Genomic DNA, 24,392 nt, shown 5'->3' with positions numbered 1-24,392 from the left:
TAAATTTTATTTAAAGTACAGAGTTTTGAAACACTTTTAGCTGCTAGTTGAAACTGAGTAAAATGGGGATTAATTTAAAGGTTTTTTTTAAGAGTTAAATAGTTTAATAGAGAATTAATGTTTATATTATTTATATTTTTGATTTAATAATTTGTGATTTGTAGTGTAGCATTAATTGTTCAATTAGAAATCATTCACTGAAATTACGAAGAAGGAGGAAGAAGAGTATTGAAAGGAGATCATTAAATCCTTTTATTTTGTTTTTATATTTATTATTATATCATAAAAATTTTAAATTTTACAAATTTGAAATTTCCCAGGCACAAATGTGAATTTCCAGCCCTGATTTTTTTGGCACCACCATCTATTTGGAATAGAATGAGCTCCTATTTTTTTTTTTCCCCTTGGGCTGAAATGCACTCCTGGAATTTCATTCCTGGGATTTATTGGGATCACAAATACCTGGATGGGGAAGTGAGATCCAGCACAGGAGAATTTACATACATGAAAATAAAAATATCCAATATATATTAACATGCATAGATAAATATCAACACGTTAATATATGAAATAAAATAATTTCCTGGGATTTATTGGGATCACAAATACCTGGATGAGGAAGTGAGATCCAGCAGAGGAGAATTTACATATATTAAAATAAAAATATCCAATATATATTAACATGCATAGATAAATATCAACACGTTAATATATGAAATAAAATAATTTCCTGGGATTTATTGGGATCACAAATACCTGGATGGGGAAGTGAGATCCAGCACAGGAGAATTTACATATATTAAAATAAAAATATCCAATATATATTAACATGCATAGATAAATATCAACACGTTAATATATGAAATAAAATAATTTCCTGGGATTTATTGGGATCACAAATACCTGGATGGGGAAGTGAGATCCAGCAAAGGAGAATTTACATATATTAAAATAAAAATATCCAATATATATTAACATGCATAGATAAATATCAACACGTTAATATATGAAATAAAATAATTTCCTGGGATTTATTGGGATCACAAATACCTGGATGGGGAAGTGAGATCCAGCAAAGGAGAATTTACATATATTAAAATAAAAATATCCAATATATATTAACATGCATAGATAAATATCAACACGTTAATATATGAAATAAAATAATTTCCTGGGATTTATTGGGATCACAAATACCTGGATGGGGAAGTGAGATCCAGCAAAGGAGAATTTACATATATTAAAATAAAAATATCCAATATATATTAACATGCATAGATAAATATCAACACGTTAATATATGAAATAAAATAATTTCCTGGGATTTATTGGGATCACAAATACCTGGATGGGGAAGTGAGATCCAGCAAAGGAGAATTTACATATATTAAAATAAAAATATCCAATATATATTAACATGCATAGATAAATATCAACACGTTAATATATGAAATAAAATAATTTCCTGGGATTTATTGGGATCACAAATACCTGGATGGGGAAGTGAGATCCAGCAGAGGAGAATTTACATATATTAAAATAAAAATATCCAATATATATTAACATGCATAGATAAATATCAACACGTTAATATATTCAAATAGATATTTAATACATCATGCACGTAGCTAATCTATTTATTAGATGGATGTATTTATTTAACACATTAATGTACACTTAACCTGTTGATATATGCAGTTTATATACTCATTCATTCTAGTTAAAGATAAGAAATATATTCATATATTTGCCAAATCTGTTTTAAAAGCACCTCTGAGATGATTTCTGACCACGGGGTGACACTGGGGAATATCCCAGAGTTCCTGTGCGGGTGGATTCACTTTTATTTTTATTTTTTTTTTCCCCCTTTTATTTCTCTCAGGAACACAAAACCAGGTGAGTTTGTGTGTCCAGGGATGGATGGAGTTTTTTGGACAAGGGGGGAAAAGCTCAAATTCTCAGGAAAAGATTTTCCTTTTTTTTTTTTTTTTATTATTTTTTTTAATTTAATTTAATTTTTTTTTCCCCCCCTGTTTTCCTCCTTTTTTTTTTTTCCCACGGCACACACACCTCCATCCTGACAACACAATTTAAACTGGAAAGGCCAAAATTCACTTTCCAAAGCAACTTTGACCGAGGGAGTTTTGCTGGGAATCGCTCATGAAAAACCCACAGGACAAAAATCATCTTTATTTAATCCCTCTGAAACGTCCCCAAAATTCCCACAAACGATCAACCCCGAATCCCACAAACTTCAACCCCAACAGGAGGAATTTTATAAAAATTTCCACTTAGAGGAAATGAATGCCCTAAAATAACACATTTGAGTCCCCACCTCCTGCGTAAACGAAAGGTCACGCGCTCAACTCTCCCAAACTCAATTATTTCTCCCGTAATTAAATTTATACAGGATATTAAACGACCAAATCAAACTGAAACCATCCCTCTTGACCAGCTGGAGTTGGAATAATGATGAACGACGGCGTTCGCCGCCCAGAAAATAAAAATATTTCTTAAAAAAAAATAAAAATATTATTTTAATTTTTTTTTTTTTTTCCCCTCTCCCCCCCCCCCCTCCCAAAAGCTGACGGTCACCGATTTGCTGTCAGGATATTCCAAATTCAATTTTATCCCTTTTGAGTGGGCATCACTCCTATCAGCCTCCACATCTGCTAATTAAGCACTCTTCAGCGATTAATGTTCTTGCAGTAAAAAAAAAAAAAACCAAAAAAAAAAATAAACCCATAAAAAACAAAAAAAAACAACCAAAAAAACCCCCAAAAAATTAAGAATTAGGAGGAGATCATTAGGGATTAAACACTCCCAGCACAAAGGGCAATGTGGAAAAAAAAAAATTTGCAGGAAAAAATTGCAGATTTTTTTTTTTTTTTGCACAAAATTGGGGGAGGGAATGGTGAAATTTTCCTGATTTTGGCGAGTCTTTGTCGCTGAAATTATTGGAAGATGAAAGAACTGAATAATTATTTGGTTTGGTTCAGCTTTTCAATTTATTTGTTGGGTTTCTTGTTATTTTACAACAAGGAGTGGAATTTTTTTTTTTTATTATTTTTTTTTCCTTCAAAAATTGCAGAGTTCCTGTTCATCAGAATTCTCTGATTTTTTTTTTTTCTTCTAATCCCAGCCAGGGGTAAGGAGGGTTTGGGTAATTCTTCTAAATTAACTGAAATCCTGTTGGGTCTGAAAAATCTCAATTGCAGGACTCAAAAATTTGAATTTTATGGGGTTTTGGAAATCTGAATATTGGGGGGTTTTAGAAATCTGAATTTTGGGGGGTTTTGGAAATCTGAATTTTGTGTGGTTTGGAAATCTGAATTTTGTGGGGTTTTGAAAATCTGAATTTTGTGGGGTTTGGAAATCTGAATTTTGGGGGGTTTTAGAAATCTGAATTTTGTGGGGTTTGGAAATCTGAATTGTGGGGTTTTCAAAATCTAAATTTTGGGGGGTTTTAGAAACCTGAATTGTGGGGTTTGGAAATCTGAATTTTGTGGTGTTTTGAAAATCTGAATTGTGGGGTTTTGGAAATCTGAATTTTGGGGTTTGGAAATCTGAATTTTGGGGGGTTTTGGAAATCTGAATTTTGTGGTGTTTTGAAAATCTGAATTGTGGGGTTTTGGAAATCTGAATTTTGTGTGGTTTGGAAATCTGAATTTTGTGGGGTTTGGAAATCTGAATTTTGGGGTTTTGGAAATCTGAATTCAGGGTCTGAAAATCTGAATTCTGGGCTTTGGCAAATCTGAATTTTGGGCTTTTGAAAATTTGAATTGTGGGGTTTTGGAAATCTGAATTTTGGGGTTTGGAAATCTGAATTGTGGGGTTTTGGAAATTTGAATTTTGGGGGGTTTTGGAAATCTGAATTTTGTGGGGTTTGAAAATCTGAATTTTGGGGGGTTTTGGAAATCTGAATTTTGTGGGGTTTGAAAATCTGAATTCTGGGCCTTGGAAATCTGAATTCAGGGTCTGAAAATCTGAATTCTGGGCTTTGGCAAATCTGAATTTTGGGCTTTTGAAAATTTGAATTGCGGGGTTTTGGAAATCTGAATTTTGGGGTGTTTTGGAAATCTGATTTTTGGGGTTTTGGAAATCTGAATTTTGGGGGGTTTTGGAAATTTGAATTGTGGGGTTTGGAAATCTGAATTTTGTGGGGTTTTGGAAATCTGAATTTTGGGGGGTTTTAGAAAGCTGAATTTTGGGGGGTTTTGGAAATCTGAATTTTGTGGTGTTTTGAAAATCTGAATTTTGGGGTTTTGGAAATCTGAATTTTGGGGGGTTTTGGAAATCTGAATTTTGGGGGGTTTTGAAAATCTGAATTTTGGGGTTTTCAAAATCTGAATTTTGTGGGGTTTTGGAAATCTGAATTTTGGGGGGTTTTAGAAATCTGAATTTTGGGGGGTTTTGGAAATCTGAATTTTGGGGGGTTTTGAAAATCTGAATTTTGGGGTTTTCAAAATCTGAATTTTGTGGGGTTTTGGAAATCTGAATTTTGGGGGGTTTTAGAAATCTGAATTTTGGGGGGTTTTGGAAATCTGAATTTTGGGGGGTTTGGAAATCTGAATTTTGTGGGGTTTTGGAAATCTGAATTTTGTGGGGTTTTCAAAATCTGAATTTTGGGGGGTTTTGGAAATCTGAATTTTGTGGTGTTTTGAAAATCTGAATTGTGGGGTTTTGGAAATCTGAATTGTGGGGTTTGGAAATCTGAATTTTGGGGGGTTTTGGAAATCTGAATTGTGGGGTTTGGAAATCTGAATTTTGGGGGGTTTTGGAAACCTGAATTTTGTGGGGTTTGGAAATCTGAATTCAGGGTCTGAAAATCTGAATTCTGGGCTTTGGCAAATCTGAATTTTGGGCTTTTGAAAATTTGAATTGTGGGGTTTTGGAAATCTGAATTTTGGGGTTTTCAAAATCTGAATTTTGTGGGGTTTTGGAAATCTGAATTTTGGGGGGTTTTAGAAATCTGAATTTTGGGGGGTTTTGGAAATCAGAATTTTGTGGGGTTTTGAAAATCTGAATTTTGTGGGGTTTTGGAAATCTGAATTTTATGGGGTTTTGGAAATCTAAATTTTGGAGTTTGGAAATCTGAATTGTGGGGGGGTTTAGAAACCTGAATTGTGGGTTTTTGGAAACCTGAATTTTGTGGGGTTTGGAAATCTGAATTCAGGGTCTGAAAATCTGAATTTTGGGCTTTGGCAAATCTGAATTTTGGGCTTTTGAAAATTTGAATTGTGGGGTTTTGGAAATCTGATTTTTGGGGTGTTTTGGAAATCTGATTTTTGGGGTTTTGGAAATCTGAATTTTGGGGGGTTTTGGAAATTTGAATTGTGGGGTTTGGAAATCTGAATTTTGTGGGGTTTTGGAAATCTGAATTTTGGGGGGTTTTGGAAATCTGAATTTTGGGGGGTTTTGAAAATCTGAATTTTGTGGTGTTTTGAAAATCTGAATTTTGGGGTTTTGGAAATCTGAATTTTGGGGGGTTTTGGAAATCTGAATTTTGGGGGGTTTTAGAAATCTGAATTTTGGGGGGTTTTGGAAATCTGAATTTTGGGGGGTTTTGGAAATATTAATTTTGGGGGGTTTGGCAATTCGAATTTTGTGGGGTTTTGGAAATCTGAATTTTGGGGTGTTTTGGAAATCTGATTTTTGGGGTTTTGGAAATCTGAATTTTGGGGGGTTTTGGAAATTTGAATTCTGGACTTTTGGAAATTTAAATTCTGAACTTTTGGCAATTTCAATTCTGAACTTTTGACAATCTGAATCCTGACCATCCCTTCCAAGGCTCTGCAGCCCCCATTTCTGCCAGTTCCCATTTCCTGTCCTAAAATTCGTTATTTCCTCCCCAAAAAAAAGGACATTTTAAGCAGGTTTCTCTCGAGTTCTGATCATCCCTGGCAGGTTAAAACCACACATCCCATAAAGACAAGCAAAGATGGAACAGTTTTGGAAAGAAACGTATTAATAAATGTAGGATTCATAAATTAATTAATGTAGGAAATAAATGGATTTAGGATCAAGAGATCAAAACTGTCCAGAAGCACCAGCTTGGCCAAGTGCTGTCCAAAAAGGGTTTGGAAAATCTTCTCAAGCACAAGGGGGGATTTTTTGGGGTCCAGGAGATTTATTTGGGTCATTTTTTGTGGGTTCCCTCCCATCCTGGGACATTTTTATTATCATTCAAGCGATGATAAGGACAATAGCAGCAAAAATGGGGCAAATTAAAGCAGCAAAATGGGGTAAAATATAGAAATATAGCACAGAAAGGGGCCCAAATTCAAGAATCAGAATGGTCAAATTAAAGCACTGAAATTGCCAAATCAAAGCAGCAAAATGGGGCAAATTAAAGAATCAAAATGGTCGAATTAAAGAATAAAAATGGGACAAATTAATGAAGCAAAATGGGACAAATAAACGAATTAAAATGGACAAATTCAAGAATCAAAATGGGACAAATTAATGAATTAAAATGGGGCAAATGAAAGAATCAAAATGGGGCAAATTAACGAATTAAAATGGGACAAATTAAAGCAGCAAAATGGGGTAAAATATAGAAATATAGCACAGAAAGGGGCCCAAATTCAAGAATCAGAATGGTCAAATTAAAGCACTGAAATTGCCAAATCAAAGCAGCAAAATGGGGCAAATTAAAGAATCAAAATGGTCGAATTAAAGAATAAAAATAGGACAAATTAATGAAGCAAAATGGCCAAATCAAAGCACCAAAATGGGACAAATTAACGAATTAAAATGGACAAATTCAAGAATCAAAATGGGACAAATTAATGAATTAAAATGGGGCAAATGAAAGAATCAAAATGGTCGAATTAAAGAATTAAATGGTCAAATTAATGAATCAAAATGGGACAAATTAAAGCAGAAAAAAGGAGCAAATTAGCGAATTAAAATGGGACAAATTAAACAATCAAAATGGGACAAATTAAAGCACCAAAAAGGCCAAAATTAAAGCACCAAAGTGGCTCAAATTCAAGAATCAAAAACCCAATTAAATCAGCAAAAATGCCCAATTAAATCACTAAAATTCCCAATTAAATCACCAAAATTCCCAATAAAATCACCAAAATTCCCAATTAAATCACCAAAATTCCCAATAAAATCACCAAAATGCCCAATTAAATCACCAAAATGCCCAATCACCAAAATTCCCAATTAAATCACCAAAATTCCCAATTAAATCACCAAAATTCCCAATTAAATCACTAAAATTCCCAATTAAATCACCAAAATGCCCAATTAAATCACCAAAATTCCCAATTAAATCACCAAAATGTCCAATTAAATCATCAAAATTCCCAATCACTAAAATTCCCAATTAAATCACCAAAATGCCCAATCACCAAAATTCCCAATTAAATCACCAAAATGCCCAATTAAATCACCAAAATTCCCAATTAAATCATTAAAATTCCCAATTAAATCACCAAATTTCCTAATTAAATCACCACAATTCCCAATTAAATCCCCACAATTCCCAATTAAATCCCCACAATTCCCAATTAAATCATTAACATTCCCAATTAAATCATTAAAATTCCCAATTAAATCCCCCACAATGCCCAATTAAATCATTAAAATTCCCAATTAAACCCCCACAATTCCCAATTAAATCACCAAAATGCCCAATTAAATCACCAAAATTCCCAATTAAATCATTAACATTCCCAATTAAATCATTAAAATTCCCAATTAAATCATTAACATTCCCAATTAAATCCCCACAATTCCCAATTAAACCCCCACAATTCCCAGTTAAATCACCAAAATTCCCAATTAAATCACTAAAATTCCCAATTAAATCATTAAAATTCCCAATTAAATCATTAAAATTCCCAATTAAATCATTGAAATTCCCAATTAAAGCCCCACAATTCCCAATTAAATCATTAAAATTCCCAATTAAATCCCCACAATTCCCAATTAAATGCCCACAATTCCCAATTAAATCATTAAAATTCCCAATTAAATCACTAAAATTCCCAATTAAATCATTAAAATTCCCAATTAAATCATTAAAATTCCCAATTAAATGCCCACAATTCCCAATTAAATCATTGAAATTCCCAATTAAAGCCCCACAATTCCCAATTAAATGCCCCCAATGCCCCAGTGCAGCTCCCCAGGCCCCTGCCGGTTCCTGCCCCTCTTTCCCCCTCTCCCCCCATCTCCTCCACTGCAATGCTGTCTCCCTGCACGTGGCACTTGAGTTTTGCCTCAATGCTTTACTCGAGGCCTCTCTCCAGCCTTGATCGGGCTCATTTGCATATGCAAATCACCCACCAATTAATATTCCCTCCACTTGATTTCGGGCTGCAGCAAACGTGGCTCAATATCTGCTCCATGCTGTGCCAGGAGGGGAGGGGGGCTTGGGGCTCACTCAGCAAATGCTCTTTAAGCTCTGCTGCTTGCAAACCTTCAAATCAATTATTGGGATATTAAGGCAGACTGGCTGCGAGCTGGCTGAAGTAATAAAAATGTTTTGTGCGGCTAAAAAGGACGGGGGGGGGGGGAAAAGAAAAAATAGAGTGAACAGGTTTGGCTCTTCCTTCTCCTGGGAGCTGGGGGGAGTTTGGGATCGTGACGGAGAGAAAATCATCAGGCCCTGGAATGAGGGGGCTGGATTGGGATGGGGAAAGCGGGAAGGAAATCCCAAAACCACACGGATTTTAGTGGGAGTTTTCCCTGTGCCTTTGCCGGAATAATGGGAACACTCAGCAGGGGGAACGGGAGCAGCACATCCACGGCCACCAAACCCCAGAGTCCAGGACAGGAATCCCAGAGATGCCAGGGCAGGGACTGCAGGATTTCACAGCTCCAGAAAAATCCCACTGAGCTCTCCAGGACCAGCACCACGAGCTCTCCCACCCGAGGACCCATCCTGCAGCTCAGGAATTCCACCGGATCCTCCCCGGAACGCTCTGGGATGAAGGGACCACCCCATAAAGATCCTTTGGGTTTACACCAAGGCACAGGCTCACCCCACACCATGGAGGAAAATCCCTGAACGGAGCTTTGAAGGGATTTTCCCTCACTCAGCTGCAGCTCCTGCACCAAGCCCAGGGATATTTGGCCCTGGGAACTCACGGAGAGCTCTTGGATCCAGAGCCAAGCTCCGTGAACGGCCCCATCCCCGCTTTCCACCCAAGTGTCCAGGCAACCCCAGCAGCCAGCACAGCCAAACTCCCATTCATTTCTTCACCCTCTAATCAACTTCTTTTTGTTTTGTTTTGTTTTGGTTTGGTTTGGTTTGGTTTGGTTTGGTTTTTGTTTTGTTTTGCTTTATGAGTACCTGAGCACCTGCTGCAGCCCCGAGCTCATCAGCTCTGGTTCCTCCGCTGGATTTTACATCCCAGAATTTACTGGAGCAGCACTCGGCTCCTGCCAAGGCTGGCAATAATGTCACCCCTGTGTCACCCCTGCCATGCCAATTTGCCACTGCCCCCCCTTCCAAGGCTGGAATGGCACTGGTTGGGATGTGCTTGTGACCAGGAGAACAATTCCAGCTCCTTTTTTGTTCCAGAGCAAAGCGGAGATAAACAGGATTTAAAAGCCAGCTTTGGATCTCCCAGGTGGCTTTCTGTGCTCTGGGAGTTGTCCAGAAAACACCAACTCCTGTCTAAATGCTGGAAGAGACGTTTTGGGGTCTTTTTATTTTTACCTAAACTTTTTAAACAGGATTTAAAAGCCAGCTTTGGATCTCCCAGGTGGCTTTCTGTGCCCTGGGAGTTGTCCAGAAAACACCAACTCCTGTCTAAATGCTGGAAGAGACGTTTTGGGGTCTTTTTATTTTTACCCAAACCAAGGTATTTATTCACTGCCAGGCCAACACCAGTTCTCCCATTGCTGGCACAGACCAAAGCACTGGCAGGAATTTGGTTTATTTTGGGATAAAAAAGCCCAGGTGAGGGATTTTGACCGAGCAGGTGCTATTTCTCCCTCCAGGTTCCCATCCACCACCCTACACACGTCACTGGCAGGGAACATTTGTGCCAAATCCCTCATTTCCGATCCACGGCGCACGGAAAAGGGAACAGGACCTGCAGGTTGGGAACGTGGACACGGAAAAAAAAAATTCCCCGTTAAAAAATAAAATAAAACAAACAAACAAAAAAAAAAATAAAAATCCCTGTTCAAGGCAAACCTGTTACCAGCCAAATTTTTTACATGAGGTGGAAAACACTTAATTGGGGACAGAATCAATGCAGGGCTACGCTTAAAATCGAATTATCCACCTCCTCTTGCAGACACTGCCCCGTGTAAAACAACTCTGTCACTCAATAGTATTGACAGCCCTGCCCTGCTCTCCTGGTTTTCCATGGAATCCAGGGACTGATACCATGCAGAAAAAAAGAAAAAAAAAAAAAAAAAAAAGCAAATTAAAGTCCCCGTGCTGGGCTTTAAATCCCCAAATCCAGGATTTTATGGCCTGCCGTGCTGTTCTTCTCCATGACTTTTATCACCACAAGCTGTTGAAGGGCTACAAACTTAATTTTCTTAATTGAGCACAGCTCTCTGCTCAGGAATAGGGATGGGGGAGATCCAATGTGGATATTGAGGAATCATTTCCCCACTTTCCAAACCCCCAACCATTCCTCGTTTTAGGAACGAGACAGTTCCACCTGACGCAGCCCCTGCAAAATCCAGGAGGAATTTGCAAGCAATAAAATTCCTGAAAGCTGATAAAATTATCTGAGCTGAAGGAGGGAAGGTACTGGTGGGATTTTTGGGATGAAATTCCTTCCTGGGAGGGTGAGAAGGGGCTGGGATGGAATTCCCAGAGAAGTTGTGGCTGCCCTTGGATCCCTGGAAATTTCCAAAGCCAGGCTGGAGTTGGGATCATGGAATTAAATGAGTTTTGAGGTCTCTTCCAACCCAAACATTTCCAGGATTCCAAATGGGAAGCCCCCATCAGCATTCCCAGCTCATTCCGCATTTAGCACCGAATTAATATCGGAAATTTGGAATACAGCAGAATGCTCCTTTGGTTTTGTGGGGCTTTTCTGGGGTTTTTTTTTTGTTTGTTTGTTTGTTTGGCTTTGGGGGATTTAGTTTGTTTGGGTTCTGTGGGTTTGAATTGGGTTGGTTTCTTTTTAGTTTGTTCAGTTTGGGGGTTTTTATTTGGGTTTGTGTCTTTTCTGTTTGGTTTGTGGTCTTTATTTGGGTTTGTGGCTTTTGGTTTATTTTGGTTTGTGGATTTTAGTTTATTTGGGTTTGTGGTTTTTAGTTTATTTGGGTTTGTGGTTTTTTAGTTTATTTGGGTTTGTGGATTTTAGTTTATTTTGGTTTGTGGTTTTTAGTTTATTTGGGTTTGTGGATTTTAGTTTATTTTGGTTTGTGGTTTTTAGTTTATTTGGTTTGTGGATTTTAGTTTATTTGGGTTTGTGGTTTTTAGTTTATTTGGGTTTGTGGTTTTTTAGTTTATTTGGGTTTGTGGCTTTTAGTTTATTTTGGTTTGTGGTTTTTAGTTTATTTGAGTTCGTGGCTTTTAGTTTATTTGAGTTTGTGTTTTCTTGTTTGGTTTGTGTTTTATAGTTTATTTGAGCTGGTGGTTTTTAGTTTATTTGAGTTTGTGGGTTTTTTTGTTTATTTGGGTTTGTGGTTTTTTTTGTTTCATTTGTGGTCTTTAGATTATTTGGGTTTGTGTTTTCCTGTTTGGTTTGTGTTTTATAGTTTATTTGAGTTTGTGGTTTTTTAGTTTATTTGGGTTTGTGGTTTTTTAGTTTATTTGAGTTTGTGGTCTTTAGTTTATTTGAATTTGTGGTTTTTTAGTTTATTTGAGTTTGTGGTTTTTAGTTTATTTGGGTTTGTGGTTTTTTAGTTTATTTGGGTTTGTGGTTTTTAGTTTATTTGAGTTCGTGGCTTTTAGTTTATTTGAGTTTGTGGATTTTAATTAGCTTGGTTCGTGGGTTTCTTGTTTTTGTGGATTTTTGCCTGGTTGGTTTTGCGGGCTTTTAGTTTCTTTTGTGGGTTTTAACTTGATTTTGCTTTTTTTTTTTCTTTATTTGGGTCTTTGGGATTTTAGTTTATTTAGGTTTGTGATTTTTAGTTTGGTTTGGCTTTTCCTCCTCCAAGGACAGTGTCAATCTATCAAACCCAGAAGCTCATTTGGGCTCTTTTCGAGAAAAATCTCAATTATTGACTCTCCAAAGCCAACAAAAAAAACTCAAACTGATCCATCAGACGCTGCAAAACCAAATTCCAGCTGGGAAAAGGGAAAAGTGCAGCAGCAACATCCCAACAAATCCCAGAGCACGGAACGCTCCGGGAGGGAGGGACGGGAAGAATTCAATACAATTTTAATTGTATTTTCTCCATCTGTTTGCACAACTCTGCAAAGAGCCTGTGAAGGATGAACTGAATATTTCTCTGCAAGCAGCTCCAGCTCCTCGGGGTTCTTCCCGTGGGATTGAAACGCCTCTAATTCCTGAAAATGAGCAGTGTTCTGCAGCCCTAATTGCTCCTTTTCAATCAGCCCCCAGTGTTTGCAGGGAGAATTTGCTGCAGCTGCATCCACGTCTGGTGGGAAGGGAAAGTTTCATCCCCTGGAATTGCTCAGGGATCGTGGATCCCTCCAGGAATTCCCAGTGAATTCTGATTTTTTTTTTTTTTTTTTTTTTGGGGGGGAGGAAAATCCAAACAACCAAAAAAGCCCGAAAAAACAACGACAAAAAACCAACAAAACAACAAAACAATAACAAAAAACCCCCAAAAAACAAAACAAAAAGCACAAACCCCCCCCCAAAAAAACAAAAATAAAACAAAACAAAAAACAAAAACAAAAAAACCCCAAAAAACACAAACAAAACAAAAAAACACAAAAAACACCAAAAAAACCCAAAAAACCCACAAAAAAACCCCAAAACAAAACAAAAAAAAACACAAAAAAACCCAAAAAACAAAACAAAAATAAAACAAAAGAAAAAACAAAAACAAAAAAAAACAAACACCAAAAAACCTCAAAAAACAAAACAAAAGAACCACAAAAAAAATTAAAAAAAACCAAAACAAAAAAAAAAACACAAAAAAAACCAAAAAACCAAAACAGCAAAACAAAACAAAACAAAAAAACCCACAAAAAACCCCAAAAAACAAAACAAAAAAAAAATAAATAAAAAACAAAGCGCTGCCCTAAAATTAAAATTCTGAGTTATAAAGAGGAAGGTTCCTTAAAAAACAACAAAAAACCTTCAAGGTTATTGCATCCCTCTCCTTTCATATTTTATTTAAATAGTTATGTATTTTATGTTTATATATATTTAAAATAGTCGCTCTTTTATATCCCTTTAAAAAAGGGTCCTGGATCTCTCCAGGAATTCCCACTGAATTCTGATTTTTTTGGGGGGGGGAAAAAAGTCCAAACCACCAAAACAAAAAATAAAAGCCCTGCCCTAAAATTAAAATTCTAAGTTCCATAGTTGAGTATTCCTAAAAAAAACAGCATCCAAAATCATTGCTTCCTCTATTTTTACAGAACCCTCTTCTTTTATTATTTTACTTAAATATAGGTGTATTTTATATCTAGTTCTATTAAAAATATTATTTATTAATTTTTTCATACTTGCATTTATGTCTATCCCTTTGTATCCCTTTATATTTTCATATATATATATATGCATATATCCCTTATATGTATGTAAATGTTTGTATAAATACATAGATAAATAGATAAATAAATATATAAATATAGAAATATAGAAATAAATAGATAAATATAGAAATATAGAAATAGAGAAATAGATAAATATAGAAATAGAGAAATAGATAAATATATAAATAGATAAATATAGAAATATAGAAATACAGAAATATAGAAATATAGAAATAGATAAATAGATAAATAGATAAATATAGAAATATAGAAATATAGAAATAGATAGATAAATATATAAATAGATAAATATAGAAATATAGAAATACAGAAATATAGAAATATAGAAATATAGAAATAGATAAATATAGAAATATAGAAATATAGAAATATAGAAATAGATAGATAAATATAGAAATATAGAAATACAGAAATATAGAAATATAGAAATAGATAAATAGATAAATATAGAAATATGGAAATATAGAAAATAAATAAATGCATAAATTAATTTTTATAAATATACTTTTATAAATTAAACTTTTATAAATAAAACTTTTATAAATTCATCTATTTAAATCCCTCTTGTACAGACAGATTTCTACATTGTATCCTGACAAGGATAAAAAATGAAAATACAACCCCGTGCTCTGCTTGACAAGGTGGGGATTGCTCCAAGGTTGGATTTGGGCAAATCTTTTCCAACCTAAAGAATTCCACGATTGTGTTTTTCCTTCAATTCCTTTTCATCTGTCACCCTCTGGTCTAACACAGCACCCAGAGGTGGTGATTTCATAATAATTGAATTTATTTTAGTAATTTCATCTTCTTTTATCCCTTCATTAGTGAGCAAATAAACCACCTGTTCTGCATCCCTCGCTTTATTTATTATTTCTGTGGGATTTGTATCACTTTTCCTCTCCTTGTCCCACATTTGATTTATTTTAAGTCAGCTCTGAGTGAATTCCTCAGGTGTGAGGCAGCAAGGAGAGGAATTAATTCCCTTTTGCACTCCGGCCTCGCTCATCTTCCAGGGCAAGCAAAAAAAAAAAAAAAAAAAAAAAAAAAAAAAAGGGCATTTCTACATTTTTAGGCGTTTCTACATTTTTAGGCATCTCTATATTTTTAGGAAGGTTTTTCACCAGATGAAGCTGTCAAAATTCACAAATTGAACTGGGATTATTTATAACTGGCTCCAAAATTCCGCAGCTGAAAGGAAATTCAGGACTCCACAGCTGGGTTGGGGTTGGGAGAAGAATCCTTCAGCGAGAAAAGAAGGAAAAATCCCAAGTGTGAGGGTGAGCAGGGCTAATTAGGAAATCATGCTGAATTCAAGGGACAGTAAACAGGGAAAGAAAACAAATTTAGGGATGCTAGAAGCATGAAAGCACTTAATTGAAATATTTTCTAAATGAGACGTGCTGAAATGGAGCTCCCTGAACTGCTGGTGTTTCCTAGAAGCTCGTAAGTAAAAAAAAAAAAAAAAAAAAAAAAAAAAAATTACCTTGAGATCAAAGGATTTTATTGAAATGGAAACGAAATCCTGTCTGTTCTCCCAGTTCCCCAAGAAAAAGCTGCTGGGTTTTCACCCCCAGTGGTCCTGCCATGGCTGCGCTCGGTTCTTTTCCCACAGAAACCACAAAATCCAGTGATCCCTGCTGACCTAAGCATCCCTCCTCTTCCCAAATGGGAACACCCCGGGAATTCCCAGTGAGCACCTCGGGAATTCCCAGTGAGCACCTCGGGAATTCCCAGTGAGCACCTCAGAATTCCCAGTGAGCACCCCGGGAATTCCCAGGGAACACTTTGGGAATTCCCAGTGAGCACCTCAGAATTCCCAGTGACCACCCCAGGAATTCCCAGTGAACCCCTCAGAATTCTCAGGGAACACTTTGGGAATTCCCATTGAGCACTTTGGGAATTCCCAGCGAGCACTTTGGGAATTCCCAGTGAGCACCTCAGAATTCCCAGTGACCACCCCAGGAATTCCCAGTGAACCCCTCAGAATTCTCAGGGAACACTTTGGGAATTCCCATTGAGGACTTTGGGAATTCCCAGCGAGCACTTTGGGAATTCCCAGTGAGCACCTCAGAATTCCCAGTGACCACCCCAGGAATTCCCAGTGAACCCCTCAGAATTCCCAGTGAGCACCCCGGGAATTCCCAGTGAGCACCCCGGGAATTCCCAGGGAACACTTTGGGAATTCCCAGTGAGCACCTCAGAATTCCCAGTGAGCACTTTGGGAATTCCCAGTGAACCCCTCAGAATTCCCAGGGAACACTTTGGGAATTCCCATTGAGCACTTTGGGAATTCCCAGTGAGCACTTTGGGAATTCCCATTGAGCACTTTGGGAATTCCCAGTGAGCACCTCGGGAATTCCCAGCGAGCACTTTGGGAATTCCCAGTGAGCACTTTGGGAATTCCCAGTGAGCACTTTGAGAATTCCCAGCGACCACTTTGGGAATTCCCATTGAGCACTTTGGGAATTCCCAGTGAGCACTTTGGGAATTCCCAGTGAGCACCTCAGAATTCCCAGTGACCACCCCAGGAATTCCCAGTGAACCCCTCAGAATTCCCAGCAAACACTTTGGGAATTCCCAGCGAGCACTTTGGGAATTCCCATTGAGCACTTTGAGAATTCCCAGCGAGCACTTTGGGAATTCCCAGCGAGCACTTTGGGAATTCCCAGCGAGCACCCTGGGAACACCAGGGCTGTCTCCTCTCCATCCCCCATCCCTGCTGGGAATCTCCTCCTGCCCTTCCCGGACAAGGCAGGAAATGTTCCCTGCCCACACCAACCTCCCCTGCTGCATCCCCCAGAGCAGAGCAGGCACCTCTGCAAAGTTCCCCATTTTAAAACTGAGTTTCCTTCGGTTTCCCAAGGATGGCTCCAAGCGAGGAGGAGAATAAGGAGCAGGCTTTGATGGCAGATCATTCCAGAACCATTTACTGCCTTTAAATGGGAATTATCAGGACACCAGTCACAGATTCCCAAGGAATCTGTGCAGCATTCCACCAGCATCCCAGCCCTCGAATCCAAATCCAATTTATCACCCCCTTCAGACTTAGTTAGCACCAAAACTCGAATAATTTGCTTTGGGTCAGGCTCAGGGTGGCACTTCCAGCAAGCAAACCCCTTTCCCACCCTCAAAATAAAGCTCTGATTTGTGGCAGCGCTCTCTCTGTCACTCTGGCTCAGGTTAAGTTTTAAATACATTTATTTTCCCCCTCAGTTACAGCCTTGAAAGCCTCCTAATCACCAGTCAAATAAACTCCAGATCATTTCAGATGTGTGTGACTAAAGGGCAGCCCTGGCGCCAGCCTTTGTACAAGATTTCCTGCGGCATCGAGGTAATAAAAAACCATTACAAAGTGTACAAGGAGCTGTGTGTAAATGCCAAAAAAATGAACTGGAAATGTCAAGGAAGTGCAAAAGCAGCTGCGTGTCCTCTGTCCCAGGATTTGGGAGTGACGTGGTTTTACACAGGACTGACAGATTTGCAGCAGAGGGGCTGTGAATGGGTGAATCCACAGAAAATTGACAAAATCTGCGGGGGAAAAAAGCAGGTTTGGAAATGGATTTGCCTTTCCTCCCAACAGGTGCTGGGAGTGAGCTGTGCTGACATCCTCACCTGTCCCAAAACTGTCACCTGTCCCAAAATCCTCACTGCCCCCAAATCCTCACCTGTCCCAAAACTGTCACCTGTCCCAAAATCCTCACTGCCCCCAAATCCTCACCTGTCCCAAAACTGTCACCTGTCCCAAAAACCTCACTGCCCCCAAATCCTCACTGTCACAAAATCCTCACCTGTCCCCAAATTTTCACTGTCCCCCAATCCTCACTGTCCCCAAATCCTCACTGGTCCCCAAATCCTCACTGTCCCCCAATCCTCACTGTGCCCAAATCCTCACCTGTCCCTGAATTTTCACTGTCCCCCAATCCTCACTGTCCCCAAATCCTCACCTGTCCCCAAATTTTCACTGTCCCCAAATCCTCATTGTCCCCAAATCCTCACTGTCACAAAACTGTCACCTGTCCCCAAATCCTTATTGTCCCCAAATCCTCAATGTCCCCAAATCCTCACCTGTCCCCAAATCCTCAATGTCCCCAAATCCTCACTGTCCCCAAATCCTCATCTGTCCCCAAATCCTCATCTGTCCCCAAATCCTCACTGTCCCCAAATCCTCACCTCTCCTGCCACCCCCAGAGTGATCCCAAGCCCTGGGAACACCCAGAGCTGTTCTCCAACCTTATGGGGACGAGTGGGACAATCCTGGGACAAGCTGTGCCCCCACAGCTGACCCCACAGCTGACCCCACTGCTGACCCCACTGCTGACCCCACTGAGCCCCTGCAAGCCCTGATCACTTCAGCACCAACAAAAACCCTCCCAGTGCCTCGAGGCAGAGCAGAGAATTAGAGAATTTCACCACAAATTAGAGGGGATTTGCACAGAATTTAATTGTCAGGAGCTCAAAATGCTGCAAGGCTCCACCATCACCTCAGTGAAGGCATTTCCCTGGCTCAGTGTCTGGGTAATTGGCCAGTTGGACTCATTACCAACAAGTTCTCAGCCTTAATGATAATTTTAAGGACTCCAACAACAACAACTACAACAAAAAAGCCATTTATGAGGAGCTGAACAGCGTTTTAGGTTCAGTAATCAACAGCAGTTTAAGTTGAATTTTACCGTGGTTAATTTGTCATTCCCCCAGCAGCACCACGATGACCTGACTTCCACTGGAAAACAGCTTTATTTCCAGATATCCAAGGGTTGTTCCACTGCCCCAGAACGTTCCAGGGTTTGCAGACTTGACACACAACCCTTCACCCCCACAGCCACTGGGAATTGTTTATGGCAGCAAACACAGGGGTGAACTCAGGGCTGGGGGTGGCAGGGCCAGGGAAAAGCAAAATAACAAATGGCTGAAGAGAATGTAAGAAAAATGCAGTAATTCAGATCTCCTGGTGCCTGCGTGGACACTGCTCCTGGAAATCCCACTGCCAACCCCACACTACCCACCCTTCCCAGATATTCCAGGGAATTCAGCCACAGTACACTTTTAATTAAAAAAAAACAAAAACAACCAAACAAACAAAACACTCCGGAAGGAACCAGCAATTTAAATGCTGATAAAAAGAGATTAAATTATATAACAGCGAGGCAGAGACGTCTCAATGCTGGTACAAACTCTGCAGCTCAGTTTCCCACCTCCCAAGGTGAATTCAGGTGCAATTCCAGCCCCTCCTGGACTCACCCTCATAGCTGGCCTGGAAGCCTTGGGCACTCACGGCGTAGTCACTGATGAGCCACAGGGACAGCACCAGGCCAGTGCTGACAATGGGAGCAGGCAGCTGGAATCCTGTCAGCCTGGAAAAAACCCACAGCAAGGTCACATTCAGCAGGAAAATCCACACAGGGTCACACTCGTCAGGGAAAATCCACAGTGGGGACACACTCAACAGGGAAAATCCACAGTGGGGTCACACTCAACAGGGAAAATCCACAGTGGGGACACACTCAACAGGGAAAATCCACAGTGGGGTCACACTCAACAGGGAAAATCCACAGTGGGGTCACACTCAACAGGGAAATCCAAAATGGGGTCACACTCATCAGGGAAATCCACAGTGGGGTCACACTCAACAGGGAAATCCAAAATGGGGTCACACTCAACAGGGAAATCCACAGTGGGGTCACACTCATCAGGGAAAATCCACAGTGGGGTCACACTCAACAGGAAAATCCAAAATGGGGTCACACTCATCAGGGAAAATCCACAGTGGGGTCACACTCAACAGGAAAATCCACAGTGGGGTCACACTCAACAGGAAAATCCAAAATGGGGTCACACTCAACAGGAAAATCCACAGTGGGGTCACACTCAACAGGGAAATCCACAGTGGGGTCACACTCAACAGGGAAAATCCACAGTGGGGTCACACTCAACAGGGAAATCCAAAATGGGGTCACACTCATTAGGGAAAATCCACAGTGGGGTCACACTCAACAGGGAAAATCCCACAAGGTCCCAGTGCCAGCAGTGCCCTGCACAAAACCAGGAGTGGGGCAGATCCCATCACGCTCCTGGAGGAGCTCAGAGCTGCAGGACACCTGGGGCAGCCCTGGAGTAACAAATCCTGGGCTTTTCCCACCCTCTGCCTGACCACAGGAACTGCTCCTGTAATTTTTCACAGTTTTTTCAGGGTTTTTCAAAGGTTTTCTCCACTGCTGTGGTTTTTCACTAATCCTGTCCCTGCTTCACACTTGGGTCACCAACACCTGCCCTGGGGCACTCCACAAACCCAGCTTTGGGATGCTGGAGCAGAACCCACCCAGACAGAGATTTTGGGGTGCTGAGTGAGTCCAGGGCACTGTTCAGTAATGTTTAAAATGTTTTGAGAACCTTGGAGTAAAAATCTGACTGAAGCATTCTACAAATTGCACAGAACTGAACACAAGAACAGGAAAAATAAAAAAGAATGTTAACAACTAATTAAAACCTTCAGTGTGGTGCCTCCTGCTCTGCAGTCTGACAATAGGTGAGGCTGGAATTTTTTAGGAATCCTTCCCACCCAGCACGAGGCCAAGGATGGGGTTTTTATGTGGGGCAAGATCCAAAACGCACCACAGCAAAGGCTGGGATGGTTCCCACCTCCTCCCTGAGATAAAAATCCAAGCCCACAGCCGTGAGATTGCTGCATGAGAGGGTCTGGGAGCTGCACTGCTGGAATTCCCAGCACACAAATCAGAGTGAAAGAGAACAAAATAAACTTGGACAAATCCAGGAACTCCCAGGCCTCGTGTCTCGTCCTCCCACCCTTATGGACTCACTAAAGGACAACTGATTTATTATAAAACCCTGTTTATTGATGATTTGCATTAATCCCAAACACAGACCCCTGGTGCTGAGCTATCCTCAAACCAGTTTATTCCCCAGAATGACAGTTCTACAATTCCCAAACCTCCTCACGCTTGGCCAAGGGGATTCCTGGACAGATTTCCAGTTCCAAACGATCCCACAGTGTGCTCCTCACTGAGGCCAGGAATCCAGGAGCCATCCCCGAGCTGCCCCAATCCCAGACTTTTACAAACCACGGGAGCAGCAGCAGCAACTGAAGGAATTTGGTATCATTTGGGATCAAGAGTGCTCAAGGCATCACGAGGGCAGGAGTAGCAGGAGATAAGCAGGAAAAAAAAAAGAGAATTTAAAGCTTCTTACAACACACTCCGAGGTTTATCCCACACAGAGCAGCCAGAATTTCTGCCAGGGGGGTAAAGGATCACCTGCCATACAAAACTCTCTGACCCTTTAAGAAATACCTGTAAATATTATTTCATTCAGGGAATTTCCTCTCTTTCACCCACAGAACAAAACCAGATTTGGGGGGCACCATTTAAATTTCTCTCAGCACCCAGCCCAAGCAATTCCTCCTAAAAATCATCACCAGCCCCCAAAGACAGCGAGGGAAATTCCCCCTCTTCTCTCTCTGGCTCTCATCGAGCAAACCTAAATATTATTTCACACACATTTGAGCTCTGACTGATGAGAGCTGACAGCCTCTGCCTGAGAACTTTATTGAAGCAAAATTTCCAGTTATTGGCAGAGCTCACAGAGTTGCCAGCCCATGATTTAAGTTTTAATGTCAGCACAGCAGCACCGAGCAGCCCTCAGCACAAAATCCGTTGTCTGGACAAGCTGGAAGGACAATTGCTCCTGTTTATTAACAACCAAAGGTTCCACGATCCAGAAGGATTCAGTTTTTACTGTGCTGAGTAAAAGCATCACTGTTTTTATTAATTAATTTGGCAGTTTAATTAGAGTGCACCGCTGAAACATCCATGCACTCAAAAAAAAAAAAAAAAAAAAAATAATAAAATCCAGGCAATGCTTGGATCAACTTTAATAAAAGCAGAACCTGCTGATTTATCTTCCCCTGCTCACCCCATGCCATGATGCAGGAATTTGTTAACTCAGCCTGGGTTTCTCATTACCCAGAGTGGATCTGCTCCCCCTGAACTGAGCTTTTTGCATCGTGGATTCTGCTCACAGTCCCTGCGCTGAGAGGATCCCACTTTGCAGATGTTGCTTTGAATTCAGGGCAACACGAACATGTCCTTTACCTGTAAGGAAGAGCTGCTGTCCCCGAGGAGCCACAGGAATTAAATGGGACCTGAAACAACACTGCCCTGCAGCATTTATTCCATCACAACTGGTATTTTCTCCTAACAGGGCTTTAAAAGAGAAGTGCCTGTGCACGAGGGCATGAAATTGTCACTGAGCTTGTTCTCAGGCTTTCCACAGAGCCCACACTGACTGGAGAGACAATTTCCAGGGGAATATCTGTGTTATAAATACATATTATTATACGATTGGCTTTTTGCAAATATTAAAGTGAATTCTGGATGCATAATTGTTGGAGAACTTCGCTGTATGGATATAGTTTCTTTTAGTTCTGCTATTAAAAAAATTAAAAATAGTAGCGTGATAAATATATTTTTCTTGGAATATAACAAAGCTTTTGTTCATGTAACTTACTCAGAGAATGGTAAAAACATAATCAAGAAATTCTTCACGTTCTTGGATTATCCTATCTGGATGAAAGTAACCAAAACTCCAGGGAAGGAATTTATTGATCAAGAGAGTAGATGACAAAAAAAAAAAAAAAATTGATTTACAGGTTGGAGGGGGGGGATGATTTTCAATAATGCATGAAGATCTATGAATATTCAACAAGTCAGTGCATTTAATGAAGTGTTTTCTGAGTTCGGGTGTGCTCCTGGCTGAATGGCAAGCACATTTTGCTTTATTGTTTCTCTCTCGTTGTCTTTTATTAAACCTTTTAAAATTCACCAGCAAAGTGAACCTCGTTTTTCACATCTGGATAAACCCAAGCAGCTGTGATCCTCAGAGGTTCCCTCGTGTGTGCCCAGCGTGCCCAGAGCACAAGGGGCTGCCTGGCAGCACCAAACCCTGCTCACCAAAAAGCCCCTCTGCCCTCAGAACATCACACGTGGCTCCACTGGCGCTGCTGAAACCAAACCGAGCCGGGAGGGAGCAGAAAATGCCTCTTCCATCAGGAAAATCTCTGTACAGAAGCTCCCGGCCTCTGCCCCCAGCCCTCCCTGGCTGCTCCCGCAGGGAAATCCTGCACCAGGAAGGAGCTGGAAGTGCTCCTGTTTCTCAGGGAAATCACAATAAAAGCCACTTCTCCTCTTAAGCCTCCAGCCAATGCACACAACTGATTTCTTTTTTTTTTTTTCTGCTCTGATGTCCTTGTCTTGTCCAAGTGAGAGCCCAGGCAGCATCCCCTCGAAGGAACAATCATTTACCATGTCCATGTTCAAAACCTCAGCTCTGCTGTTTCAAAGCCCCAGGACGGGCAGGATTGGCAGGAATCCCTGCTCGCTAACTGTTCTCCTGCTTTCCTCCCTAAACCTGAACCCCAGAGAAATTTAAACCACGGCAATGGCAGAACATGGAATCATTCCCCACCAAACAGCAATCCTGACATCGCTGATCTTTAGGGCAGCCATCACAAAAAAAAAACAAAAAAAAAAAAAAACAAAAAAAACCCCAACAAACAAAAAAAAACAAACCAAAACTAACAAGGCAAAAAAGCAGCAAACTCCATTCCTTGTTTTTATGGAGGTGAGGGCAGTAATAACAGCAGGAATAATCATATTCCATTCCTTCTGTACCTCTAGCCAAATGGATTATTGAGTGATTATCCCCTTAACGTGCTTGGAGCCAGCGCTGATTGTCTGAGATTTGCAATGTGTTTTTCATTGGCTTAATTTTGCTCCTGCCGTGAGGAACCAAACGAAACCAGCGCCAGAAATGCCACTTGATAAGCATGCCCTTGAAAAAAAATCAATATATCCAAACAAATCAACACAGAAATCCTCTGCTCTGTTTGCATCCCTCCTGCTCTGCTTTCAGGTGTGCCACGTGCACTGCAAATCTTCCTGGTTTAGCTCCCAGTTTGCAGCAGGGCAGAAAAATCTGTTTTGGGAGAGCTGATGGCAGTGAGAACCACAGGTGAGAATCCCCACCTGGCACGAGGCTCAGCCTGGATCCAGATGGGACAGAATTCCAGAATTCCAGATTCAGGGAGGCTGGAAAAGCCCTCCAGGACCATCGAGTCCAGCTTGTGCCCAATCCCAACTTTGCCCCCAAGTGCCACCTCCAGGGATGGGGACTTCAAACCTCCCTGGGCAGCCCCTTCCAATGCCTGGCCACCCTTTCCATGCAGAATTTTTCCTTAAAATCCAACCCCAAACTCCCCCGGCCCAGCCTGAGGCCGTTCCCTCTGCTCCTGTTCCTGTTCCCTGTTCCAGATCCCAAATCCCCCCCGGCTGTCCCCTCCTGTCAGGGAGCTGTGCAGAGCCACAAGGTCCCCCCTGATCCCCCTTTTCTCCAGGCTGAGCTCCTTTCCCAGCTCCACCAGGAGTTCCCCAGCTCTGTCCCCTTCCCTGAACACTCCCCAGCCCCTCAGTGGATCCATGGAAAACTTCCCCGTGCGCCTCTGAAAGGAGCTGAACCCAAACCAGAGTCCCCCTGACTGCTCTGCTCAGCAGCTTCAAGCCACACCTGAACATTCCCATTTCCCCCAAACCCCAACACCCAGCCAGGACCCCCAGCCCTGTTCCCCACCCCCTCAGCTCCATCTGTTGCACATTATCCCATTCCTCTGGATGCAGCACAGTCCTGCTCGCCGTGACGCAGGCGCCCGTTTGGGAGTGCAGGTGCCATAATTAAAGCCCAGCCCATTATT

General features: G+C 40.6%; 1 protein-coding gene across 1 annotated transcript in view; it reads right to left on the bottom strand.

Moving 5' to 3' along the window:
- The window catches only part of CSMD2 (CUB and Sushi multiple domains 2), a 272,370-nt gene that overhangs the window by 211,340 nt on the left and 36,638 nt on the right, over positions 1–24,392 (bottom strand). Inside the window, exon 3 of the mRNA XM_062508842.1 lies at positions 18,872–18,984. Coding sequence (XP_062364826.1) covers positions 18,872–18,984 — 113 coding nt within the window. The remainder of the gene's footprint in view (positions 1–18,871; positions 18,985–24,392) is intronic.

The sequence above is a fragment of the Cinclus cinclus genome, chromosome 26, assembly GCF_963662255.1.
Source record: "Cinclus cinclus chromosome 26, bCinCin1.1, whole genome shotgun sequence".
Classification (NCBI taxonomy): domain Eukaryota; kingdom Metazoa; phylum Chordata; class Aves; order Passeriformes; family Cinclidae; genus Cinclus; species Cinclus cinclus.
Note: the sequence above shows the minus strand (reverse complement) of the source record. Positions and strands in the feature narration are given on the sequence as shown.